This window comes from Abramis brama, assembly GCF_963993115.1.
Source record: "Abramis brama genome assembly, chromosome: 8".
NCBI lineage: Eukaryota > Metazoa > Chordata > Actinopteri > Cypriniformes > Leuciscidae > Abramis > Abramis brama.
Window position 1 is genome coordinate 10,152,766 of NC_139970.1, and position 12,596 is coordinate 10,165,361.

At 37.9% G+C, this 12,596-nt stretch overlaps 1 protein-coding gene across 10 annotated transcripts in view; it reads right to left on the reverse strand.

Moving 5' to 3' along the window:
- LOC311088960 (nectin-3-like protein) overlaps positions 1 to 12,596 on the reverse strand; it is a 120,825-nt gene that overhangs the window by 74,829 nt on the left and 33,400 nt on the right. For 7 of the 10 annotated variants that reach the window (XM_084123366.1, XM_084123368.1, XM_084123361.1 and 4 more), the window contains exons 1-4: positions 5,703 to 5,980; positions 5,272 to 5,614; positions 3,360 to 3,662; positions 2,932 to 3,037 (exon numbers count right to left, since the gene is read on the reverse strand). In XM_084123366.1, coding sequence (XP_083979492.1) covers positions 2,932 to 3,037; positions 3,360 to 3,662; positions 5,272 to 5,455 — 593 coding nt within the window. In that variant the 5' untranslated portion in view covers positions 5,456 to 5,614; positions 5,703 to 5,980. Of the gene's footprint in view, positions 1 to 2,931; positions 3,038 to 3,359; positions 3,663 to 5,271; positions 5,615 to 5,702; positions 5,981 to 12,596 lie in introns of those variants that run through there. The other 3 variants (XM_084123369.1, XM_084123373.1, XM_084123374.1) reach the window with 3 other exon arrangements.

The following is a 12,596-nucleotide window of genomic DNA, read 5'->3' on the forward strand; positions in this document are numbered from 1 at the left end:
AGCTGTAAAGTAAAAGATGAACGAATCACTAACACTTTATTAGCAAAAAAAGTTAAAAATCTCTCACAGCGTTCAGCCGAGGGTCGACCATGAAATTGAGACCTTGGACTAATTACAGAATTTATCGCGGAAAATAAAATCTTAGGTCTATGACAATGTTTAGCAATTAAATCAGAGAAATATTTTGATCTAGCTGACTTTGCAGCACTCTGAAACTTATTCAAACATTCTTTAAAAATCTCAAAAGATACAGTTAAACGATCTAGCTTCCATCTCCTCTCCGCTCTGCGACAAGCCTGTCTGAGACAGCGAGTGTTTTTATCCAGCCAATAGTACGATTTTTGCTTTGGTTGTTTTATCTTAAAAGGGGCAATAGAATCTAAAATATCAGAACAGGATGTATAAAAAAGAGCAATTAAATCGTCAGGGCCAATGGAGGACTCAGCATTCAAGATCAATGGTTCAACGGCATTAGCTAAATATTTCTCACTAAACTGAGAGGCAGTGAGTGAGTTTATGAAGCGAGAGTAAGAGCCTATAGACTTATTTACAGTGACAGGGTTGACAACAGGGACCGTAAATACAATGGGCGTATGATCAGAAAAAGAAGGATTTTCAATAGATACATTATCTACAGGGGTCCCATATGACATAATAAGATCAAGAGTATGACCTAAGACATGTGTTGGTAGATTAATATGTTGAGTAAAACCAAATGAGTCCAGGACGTTACAAAACTCAGCAACCACGGGACGCCCAGGGCAGCAGACATGCACATTAAAATCACCCAACAATAACATATGTTCATACAACGGAACAACAGAAGTTAAAAAATCTGAAAAATCATTTACAAAAGCCCCAGCCAAGTTAGGTGGCCTGTAAATAAGAGCACAGAATAGCGCAAAGGAAGCAGACTGTAATGTTACACACTGTGCCTCAAATGATGAGTAGCTCTGGACAGAAACAGTATTTACTTTAAGTGATTGTTTAAAAACCATAGCAACACCACCACCCCTACCAGCAGATCTTGGGGTACTAATAAAACAACAGTTTGAAGGACAAAGTTCCTCAAAAACTGACAACTCACCAATACCGGCCCAGGTCTCCGTCAGAAATAGAATATCCAAATTACGTCTAGTAAAAAAGTCATTTAAAATAAAAGTTTTGTTACAAATGGACCTGGCGTTGACTAGGGCCATATTCAAAGGAGGCTGTGTTGACAAAGCCGAATCCAGGTGAACAAAGTCCAATTGACGTAAATTCTGACAGTTCACTCCTCTCCGGCGAATCCGTGAACGCGGAGGAGCAGAGTAGATAGATGACTGAGTGAAGTCCGCGACAACAGGGAGATGAAAAGCATATCTCCAATCCCGTGACCGACGCGTCAAATGAAGGCCCTCCAAGCTAATAGTAGCCAAGGGAAACTCCATCGTAGGTTGTCTGGAAGAAACAATAGCCCGTCTGATTCTCACCCGAGCACCAGCACGGCAGCCTCTCTTCCTGCGGCGCTTCCGTAGAGGAGGAACGCAGCAAGGTAGCTGGCGAGCGAAATCGTCCACAGATTGGTTGAACGAAGACTGAAAACAGGAATGCAGAGCAGGACAAAATCCGCGAAAATCTCCCATACTGCTTTGAATGTTGAGTAAGTCTTGATGATTGTATGTCAATATTGAAACTGCATGATACCAGTGTAACACCGTAAATAATACAAACAGTACAGATGTCAGACGAACAGGTACCAAAGGTACAACAAACTGAGACAAATGGGAGAGACGGCAAGCCGAGTACACTGGCGCCATCTTGGAAAAAAACTGTGACGTAGTTAATCTGGTTAATTTCTTTTTCTGGCTATAGTAGAAGTTCTGAATGGCCGGTAACTAAAAAATGTAGTAGCCAAATTGGCCAGTGAGTGAAAAAGTTAATTTCAAACCCTGATTACCATAGTAAACATGGTAAATACGACCGCTTGAAGAAATCAGACAAGTCATATAAAGCTCCTCCGTTCGTATTTTTGGTGGAAAATTTGTAGAAATGATCATTCTTTCTAAATGTGATGTGAATACTGTCCTGTGACTACAAATAAACAGAATCAGACACAACTTAAGTAAGTGCGTCCTCCTTCTTTAGTGAAATAACTGTAAATATCACTTTATTTATGTGTGACTAATGTGCAATCTTGACACAAATTAGTTCATTATGATCAATGTATCACTTATTATTGTAAACCTGTGGTAAAACTTCGATGCTTGGGTTTTAAATCTTACAAAAATACCTAGTAAACAACAAAAGTAAACAACAAAGGCAAACGTTTCGGTCACATGCAACCTTTGCCATTGAGAAAGGTCGCATGTGACCAAAACGTTTGCCTTTTTTCTCAGTAAAAACAAAAAGGCATTTTTTTTTACGCTTTTTGACGTCCTTCGTCTTTTGTGGAGTGTGCGGACTCTTTTGAAGTGCCTCTCTTATTGTTTTTTTGTCTGCGCACCTCATATGGACTAATTTTAAGGCATGGTGGATTCCTAGCTACTCTTCAATAAATAAATGCATAAATAAATACATTAAAAAATAAATAAATGTGGTAAAAATACAATTATACATAAATAAGGGAAATAAAAGTATAAATACTTTTTTACATATGGTTTTATTTATGTATTTCTGGGGGTTTTTTTACATTTCTTTGTATATTTATTTATGTATTTATTTATTTATTATTACGTCAGCTTTGGCATTCCATACCAGTGTGCATGAATGACATGCGTTTCGGTCATGTGTGTGGATGGAGATCTTTTCTGACACGCAGTGGAAACACTAGTATGAACGAGGATTGTTTTCATTTTAAAAACGCAGTGTTAAAATGAAAATGCACTAGTGTGGACAGAGCCTGAATGTGTCTGAAAAGTGTAGAAATCAAAGAACTAAGGACTTCATTACCTGATCCAGATGTAGCTAGTCGGTGTTGGGTTACAATCCACTAGACAGTGATATTCTTCAGCCTCTGTTGGATCATCAGGGATTATCTTCACCACTTCTGGAGGATCTAAGAGAATTCAAAAATATGAAAATAATAATAATATTGGCTTACCATAAACATTCTTCATGTGGCGTAGAAATTTAGGTATGCTTAGTTACAGGAGGACAGCCTGACCTTGTACTGACCCAGTTACACTTCTGTCCAAGTATAATCATTAGTTAGGCCAAAAACTGTGATTAATGTTTTTATAGGAGTAAAAAATCCCCTGCATTCCACCTCCACCAGCAAACAAATATAAACAGGGGCCCAGACCTCCTAGTGATGCCCCTGACTGTTATATTAATTTGTACGCTAGCTTGACTTTTACTGTGTATACAGTGTTACTTACAGTGGACATTTATCACATAGTCGAGTTTAAGCTCCTTTGTCAGTGTGCTGTGTTTGACCACACACTGGATCGTCTTCTGGTTTAGATGTTTAGATGGTTCTCCCAGTATGTTGGTCACAACAGTGACGGTGCCGTCTGAGTGCTGTGTGCTGCTGGTTTCTGTTCTCAGAGAGTCATTCAGAGCTCCTAATCTCCACAACACTTCTGCTGCAGGACGGGCATTCGAGGCTACACATGATGCCAAAGTAACGTCGTAATGATCAGAAACGTGTGTGCTTCCCGTTACTTTCCCCGCAGGAGGAACTACATTTTAAAAGAAAAAGGACAATAAATGAATTGTGAACCATGAGTCATCAAAATTAGCCAATAATTGATATGGCCCAGATATTGTGCATACCTAACTTACAAACACTGCCATTTCACATTTTTACGAGTTTTGCTCTACACACACCATGTTTGTGAGAGGAAATATACTCATGAAATATACTCAGTATTATTACATTATTTTTACATTACATCATTACATATTACATTCAGTAGTGAACTGAAGCTTTCATACGGAGCCCCTAAAGGGACCTTTGCAAAAATAAAAATATCCGTACTTCCAAGCTTCAAAAAAGGACACAAAAACACCATTAAAATATAATAGCAGTGATTTATATGACTCATTTGCGATATTACAAATCTTGTAAAACCATATGGTAGATTTACAGTGCAATGCATAAGTTAATACACCCATGCTAAAGTTGACTAAAAAGAGGAATAAAAAATCATATTTTGGAAATTGAACTTAATGCCTTAATTTAAAAAATTAGGAAAAATCCAACCTTTTAGGACACCAATTTTCTTTGTGAATGAATAATGTATCGTAAATAAATAAATGTTCTTCCTTAAAATACATGGTGCATAAGTGTGCACACCCCTATGTTAAATTCCCATAGAGGCAGGCAGATTTTTATTTTTAAGTATTTTTTAAAAATTAATTTTTAGGATACTATGCATCCTGATAAAGTTCTCTTGGCCTTTGGAATTAAAATAGCCCCACATCATCACATAGCCTTCACCATACCAAGAGATTGGCATGGGGTACTTTCCATAAGATCATCTCTCAATGCAAATCAAACTAGCTTTTAGGCTAACTGAAATAAAACCATGCCAATCTCTAGGTATGGTGAATGCTATGTGATGATGTGGGGCTATTTTAATTCCAAAGGCCAAGGGAACTTTATCAGGATGCATAGTATCCTAAAAATTAATTTAAAAAAAAGACTTTTTTAAAAAAAAATCTGCCTGCCTCTATGGGAATTTAACATAGGGGTGTACTCACTTATGCACCATGTATTTTAAGGAAGAACATTTATTTATTTACGATACATTATTCATTCACAAAGAAAATTGGTGTCCTTAAAGGTTGGATTTTTCCTAATTTTTTAAATTAAGGCATTAAGTTCAATTTCCAAAATATGATTTTTTATTCCTCTTTTTAGTCAACTTTAGCATGGGTGTATTAACTTATGCATTGCACTGTACATGAGGAACTTTATAGCAATTGTAGGGAAAAGAGAATACACAGAACGATAGATAGATAGATATGTAGATAGATAGATAGATAGATAGATAGATAGATAGATAGATAGATAGATAGATATGTAGGTAGATAGATAGATAGATCCTGTCGTCATGTTACTCCCCCTTCATGTTTTCCTAAAACTGTACGGGATTTGGAATATATCACTATGACAATGATTCTTTTGTGTCCTGAGTCCCCAATCGTTGTAAGTGCATGAAAACAGTGTATTTTGTCAAAGAAAGAGAGTTACACAGTTACACTACATGGGTTAATAAATTACAGATTTGTCAATTTTGTTTGAACTTGAAACCCAAAGTGAGAGAATAACATTCGCAGTCTTACCATGTACTGTGACACTGATGTTTGTCAGAATTTGTCCACTAGGAAATGTGTTGAAGATGCAAGTGTAGATCCCGTCATCCTGGAGCGACATTCCCAGCAGCTGAATCGATCCATTCTTCTCTTTAAAGTTCCCAATAAATTTTGACCTTGTCCTGTAAATCCTTTCTGTGTTCAGTTTTTCCATCTTTGTGGATGATAAAGAAGCTGTGCTGTTCAGGGTTTCCTCTTGTCTGTTTCTGCCAGATGATATGAGTTAAAGTCTCCTCTGTCTCAGTCAGATGACAAAACAAAGTGGCATTCCCTCCTTTCATGACTGTTGAATCATGGCCAATAATCTTAACACCTGCACAATTAATAGAAAAAGAGTGAGTGAGCGTATACATATCTGCTGGCATATCTAACATACACAAAAGTATAAATATTTCACTTGCCTGCTATGCTGGAGCATTTGAGATAAGTCAAAAACAGTCCATAGAGTGATAGTTTGAAAGCGTTTCCGTGCATGTCTTCAGCTGTTATAAATCCTTCCTCTCAGTGCTCAGAGTGAACCAACTCCGATTACCTCACATCTGTAAGCAAATCAAATCAAAGCCGGTTCTCTAAGTTTACATCGATGGTTTGAATCAAAGATTAGATAAAGGCTGATGGGAGAGCAGAGGGGAGAGAGAGAGAGCATGAGGATGACAAGCAACTCGCTCACTAAAGAATGTGATGTGTTTGTGTGACGTTGTTCTGGACGTGTGACGTTGTTCCGGGCGTGTGAAAATGCAGCGTGGTTTTGTGCTCGTGCTATTAGCATATTAGTTTGGTTTTGTTTCTGTTCTTGGTCTGTATATAACTTGCCAGCCCGGTAAACTCTTCCATAACATCAAGACCTCTTGAGTAGTTTTTACCGTGATCACGTAACTTGGTCACAAGCCTCTTCCTCTATTTATATTAATAAACTCCTGTAAAAGGTCTACCTTTATAGATTCAGGAGGAGTCGGGTAGGAGTATAATGTACTTGTCTTTGATTACATTATCTCAGGGTCTACGCTGATCACTTCCGTACCCCCTAGCCCTACGGTTCAGATAATAATCAAGCCTACTTCCGATCAATACACCAGAACTGGCTCTCCGCCCTGAGAACAGTAATGCGTGCTCATGCACTCTCACAACCCACTATTTTGCGACTGGTTAGCAAGCTTGACTGACTTTGTAAAGTCTGTCGGAATATCAAATACAAATCTATCTTTTTCAGACAGTCATCTCATGATACCCCAAAATGATTCTTACTCTCCAGCAATAAACAGACTGGGACAATACTATTCAGAGTTTTGAGGGCAGTCCTCATTCTCAATTTATTATTTCTTGCAGAGGCAAAAGCTAAATACACCACTGTATGCCAGCTAATGGAAGTTTCATTACATTTTAAGGCGTATCCTGTCTTTGTTCACTATATGGGCTATCTCTAAGATAATTAAGTATCTTCTTCTGAGTGTTGTGGTATGTGGCTGGCTTCCGCTTGCTGCTTGCTCTCTCTCTCTCTCTCTCCAGAAGATCTTGCACACACACACACACACACACGCAGAGAGAGAGAGAGATCAAAAAGGCCCCACGATGCACAATATCTCTACATTCTCTACATCCTTCTACTTGTGTCAAAATATTTCCTGCGTTTGTTAATTTTTGCATTACTTGCATCAGCTTTCCTATAACTTGCAATGCCAAGGTCATGAGTTTGGTTCCCAGGGAAAGAATGCATAAATGTAAATCAGTTTTTGGTTTTACATGCATCAATACTTTTCCTGTTTGCATCAATGGCATTACCAACAAACACATTTTTTCATTGTACATTTGATCAAATTTCCACCTTTCTAGACATTTAATTCCTAACTGTCTTCATTTTTATCAGTACACACAACAATGCTCCTGTTCCCCAGAACCCGTTCACCTACACACACACAATGCAACATACGTCATCTTTACAGGATGTGGTACTGTAAACAGTTCACAGTGATCTTTATCTAATTGTTTAGAAGAGAATACTCTCTTTTCTCTGAAACATTTCTCTTGACACTCTGAAGACAGGGTCCTTGTCCACAGGTTTATTGATGTTGCAAGGAAAGGTGAAACTGAAGCATAGGCATAATCAGCACAATAATCAGCTTGCCCTTTAACATGTACAGATATACCAACTCAATTATATTTATCAAATCCCTGTGTTTTTACTGTTATGCCCTTTATGTATTTAGTAAATATTTCTGAATGTTAAAATGTTATGAGCACCACGACTCAGAAAACATATCAAATCAGAGAGACTATCACTTGCTCATCGTCTTTTGTTATTTATCTTATCACATGTCCGTGCAGTCTGCAATATATTGGTAAGACCAACCGCCAATTAAAGATCTGCATCATGAGTTCTATAAGGATTTGAAAACCCATTTGTTTCCTTTAGCTTTTAAATTATGTTGATGGTCTTATTTATTATGTGTTACTTAGTTTTCTGTTGTGTTTATCTGACTTGTACAGCACTTTGGTCAGTCCTCAGACTGTTTTTAAATGTGCTTTATAAATAAAAGAATTGAACTAGAACTAAGGATATATATCCATTCTCCTGTGGCCAGACATTTTGCAGATGCTGGTCACGAGCTTACTGACATGAGATATTGTGGCATCCAGAGACTGGCTAGCTCAAGAAGAGGTGGTGAAAGTGAAGCTAAGTGGATTTATTATATGGACTGTGTGTATCTAAAGGGATTGAATGAAGAACTTCAATTGTCATGTTTCTTTTGAATTATATCCTTCTTGTTAATCCAAAGTACAGCAATTGTTCTCTAATTTGATGTAAACTATTTACCCATATCATGATGTTTACAACATTTTTATATTATGATATACATTTTTATGGGTTTACTTATATAGACTGTGTAATTCAGCATGTGAACTTAAATTGTTAAACTTTTTTTTTTTTGTTGAAAAAAATAGTTTTTCAATTTAATATATATATTTTTTATTTTTTCCATTTTATTTTTTCCTGTAGCATGCTGTCCAACACTGTCTATAGATCATTTATCGGTCTTGGCTTGGTTGATCATGAGATCTATGTAACCATGTGACTTTATAAATTAAGATGTCTCCTGCACTTACCATTAGGCTTGTTCGACTTCATCCAGCTCTGCGCAGACCGATCGGCGGCTGACATGAAGCAGTGCATGCCGGTTAGAAATTTTGTCTGACTTGATACAGCGCCGACGTCACATGACTGTGACGTATGCCATCAAAGTACCGCGAGAGCGATTGGAGACTAGCCTAAGGCCCCGATCACACCTGACGCGTTTTTTGCAGTGAGAGGCGCCTTTTTTCAATTGGTTTCCTATGGCAGCGAGCGTTCTGCGCACTGTTTATGCGCCTGCTGCGCCTCGCGTTTTTGCAGTTGAAAAAAAATCAACTCCGAGCAGTAAAAGCGCCCGATGTCATCGCGTTTTTTTTCCACTGTCCAATCGAATGAATGGAGAGGCGGGCCTTCTGTTTTAGTGATGAAAGCTACAGTTGCTTGAACGCCCGGAAAGTGCGATGATGGAGGATAAACTTGTGGTGCTTTCGCGGGTTACCCAGAGCTTAACAACTTCACGAACCGTAACTACCACAATGTTAACAGAAAGTAAATAAAGTTAATAAAAGGCTGTTTTGACGTTTACTTGACTGACAGGACAGCTGTTTCAGTGGCTGCCTAGCAACATGGGACACAGTTTAATGCAGTCGTTGGGGGGCTCGCCAGTATCAATCAGAACTCTGGAAGATACCGCTGTTTTGTTTACAGAGATTTTTCATTGTTTACTGTGCTGTTCTCAATCTTGGGAGCCATGTCTATGTGAGAGATAAAGTTGAAGCTTGGATCATTCCCAATTCTAGCCTCCTGACCAACAAAGTCTACGAAGTAGGCAAAGGGAAGATAGGGAACATGATTTTGTCCCTTATAGGCTGCACCAACTGACACCCACTTGCATATGAAACGGTAGCATCTGTACTAGGATTGACGCCTCTTGCCGTGTCGAAGAAAGCAAGGCCAGGCAAATCTCCTTCGGCTTTAGCAGACTGAAGCTCTATTAGTAGATCACTTAACTTTGTCAGTTTAGGATAATCTCGATTCGCTATTTTTGGAAAGGTGTCGATACGTTTGAAAAAGGCACCTTCTATCACTTCTGTTGAGCCATATGCTTGTTCAAGTCTTTCCCGTGCCATAGCCAGTCCTGCTTGTGGATTGTTGATTTATATTGACCTTATGGTTGCTCTCAAATGTAATTTCACATGACTCACAAGCATATTCATTTTCATAGATGCATGGCTGTTTTGCAGTAATGTGAGGTGGCTGTAAAGCAGCACTGGTTTGGCATGAAAGAAAAGGTTTGGCTTCAGGTTTTGCTGTAGCTTGTACTTGGTTCTGCTTTTGGGGGGACGTCATCATCACACAGCTGCAGTTCTGTCTCTAGTACTTTGGTTTGGTCAATAACATATTGTTCAGTGCGTTGTGTGGTTTCTAAGGGGGCAGAATTTAAACTTAGTCTGCAACTCTGTTTCTCAACATTTTCATCAATAGCAGCTTAAAGCACCTCTTCTTCTGCGATGGCGGCCACTCTCTTTTTCTTATGCTTAAGTATTTAGCCGCTGCTGACCCAGTTAACGATGAACTTGAAGCACGAGAGCGTGTCTTTAACAAAGATGTTTCTGTTGCCATGGCGCTGTCTGGTGATGTATCTCTCCACAGTGATAGTCTGATATTGTCCACTGGTTGCGTGTGATAATGCTTTTATTGTTATCTGTCAGCCTGCATTGCGTTATCTTGCCTGTTAAAAAGCCGTGGTTTCACTATGCTGTCGTCAGTATATGTTCTGTATATAACTTGACAGCCAGTCAAATCAAGTCTTCCATAACATCAAGACTCTGAAGACAGTTGGCTCCATGTCCACAGGTTTATTGACGTTGGAAGGAAAGGTGAAACTGAAACATAATTAGCCATAATCAGCACAATAATCAGCTTGCCCTTTAACATGATATACCAACGCAAATTATATGAATTAAATCCCTGTGTTTCTACTGTTATGAACGTTATGCATTTAGTAGACATTTCTCAATGCTGTATACTTTATAGAATGTACACTGTCCCCAAATGATGATCTACGATCGTAGATATTGTTAAAAACAATCAGTGCATACCCACGATGCTACAAAAGGCATACGATGTATGCAGATGTCACAGGATTAGCTCACATACAATAAACACAGAGACTGTCTTATATTAGGGAGATGAGAGGGTCTGTATCTCTTACCATTGGAGAAAGCGTAGCGGCTAACTTGGATCATGTGACGCACCTCAGCCTATCGTGTAATGGCAGTGAAGCCAGTGCCCACAGTTCAAAGTTTTATGAAAGTCAGTTACAGATTACGTTAATCAGTGTCAATTATTAGTGCGTAGGACTTGTGAATAAATGTTCTATATTTGGTGTTATATCGCTAGTAAAGTTACAGTAGGACTGCATTGTTTGTGGAATATGCTTTACTGTGGAAAAAAGCTTGAATATCTCTATTAGCTGCAAAGTACTAGTCACCGCAGGGTAATTTAATACATATTTAATTAATTAAAATGATATGTATTCTTTACCATGATACATTAAATAGCATTATACAGTATCATCATCATTAGGCACATTAGGCAGTTTACACAACACTTCATGTTTTATTTTAATTAAACAACACACAATATAACAATATTTATAATTGAATTATTAATTTTGTCTATTCATAAAATGCATAATATCAGTGTCAAATGCACATGCAGTTATAATAGTCATAATTTAAGGCATTTTTTCTTTATTTAGAAAAATTATATTTTAATATATTTTGTATTTATCTTTCTTTAGACAATATACAATATCACTCAATATTACTATGAAATACTATAGTAATGCCGTAAATGAGTCTTACCTGTCGTGATATTCCCTACTCTGCCTTATCTTATAAAATAAACTTTTTATCATAGTAAAATCTACATATTGTTCGCAACAAATGTATTGTTTAGCTTAAAACATGTTGAAGATTAGCGAACAGGCTGTCCATTACTTAAATGATAAGGTGTTTCCTTTCAAAAGCGGTTTATTCAGTGTAGTGAAGCCTCTTCTCTATTGACATCCATTTATAAAAAAACGGCCTCTGCTCTCCTTTCCTGCGTACCAGTCTTAGCATTAGCCGTTAGCATTAACCATTACGCTTTTTTTGGCTAAAGGTTGCTGATACCTGGGGAAACACAAACCAGACACTGTGACAGTTGCAGGCTTGTCATCTAGTGACTTTGATACTGCTCTCTGTGCCATGCTGGATTACTTCCTGATTAATGGTCACATGACATGACTCCTTACTGAAACCTAAGATTCCTAAAGAGACTACGGCCAAATAAAAGAGAAAAAATAAAGGATTACTTGAAGAATGGAAACAAGACTTCTAACATATTATGTGATAATGTAACAATTGCTTTATAACTGTAAGAAGCTGGAACTTGAGAACCTCCCTTTTCTTGTACTAGTCGAGTGCCCAAATAGTTTCCATCTTTTTGCTGCCTTGGCTTAGCCATTTGGGTTGTGAAGTTGCTGATGGTGGTGATGTGAAAACATTCCTTTATTTGCTCCTGGTAGGATATAGTAATAACCTTTTAATATTTATCCGTTGTTTTGCAGGAATTGTCTCCAGGGAAGCTGGATGTTGGGTATTTTTTACCCTTGCTGAAGTCGTCACACTTGAGTACTGGTTCATCAGTTTACACTGGATTTACAAACATTTATTAAATTGATGCATAAAGATGAGTATTTCCCTTTTTTTTTTTCAAGTCTCTCAGATGCTGTGGTAGATTTTCACCTACGCACCCACCTGACTTGAGTTAAATTTAGTGTCCCAGATACATATGAATTTATACTCTACTAAGCCTACTTCAATACCTGGATGCCGACGTCTCGACCTTTTTGAACACTATCACTCAGGAAAAAGGTCTCTAGTTCTCCACTAAACACTCTCATTTGAGAATAGAAGTAAGATATCTAGTGTTAATCCTGTTGCACGTCAACAATCAAACAGACTCCAGACTATTTCTTGGAATGTGGTACATAATTTTCAGTGGTACTGGTGGATTTCCGCAGGAAATTCGAGCATGTCTTTGTGTCATTACGTCACATCTGTCCACATAAAGTCTCGGCTAGTAGGCTATATTGCGTGTGAGGATGTTGGAGGTGTAGATTTATAACCTTTTCTCACAGCACTTGAAATAATTAAACTTATGGCGGATCCAGAATGTT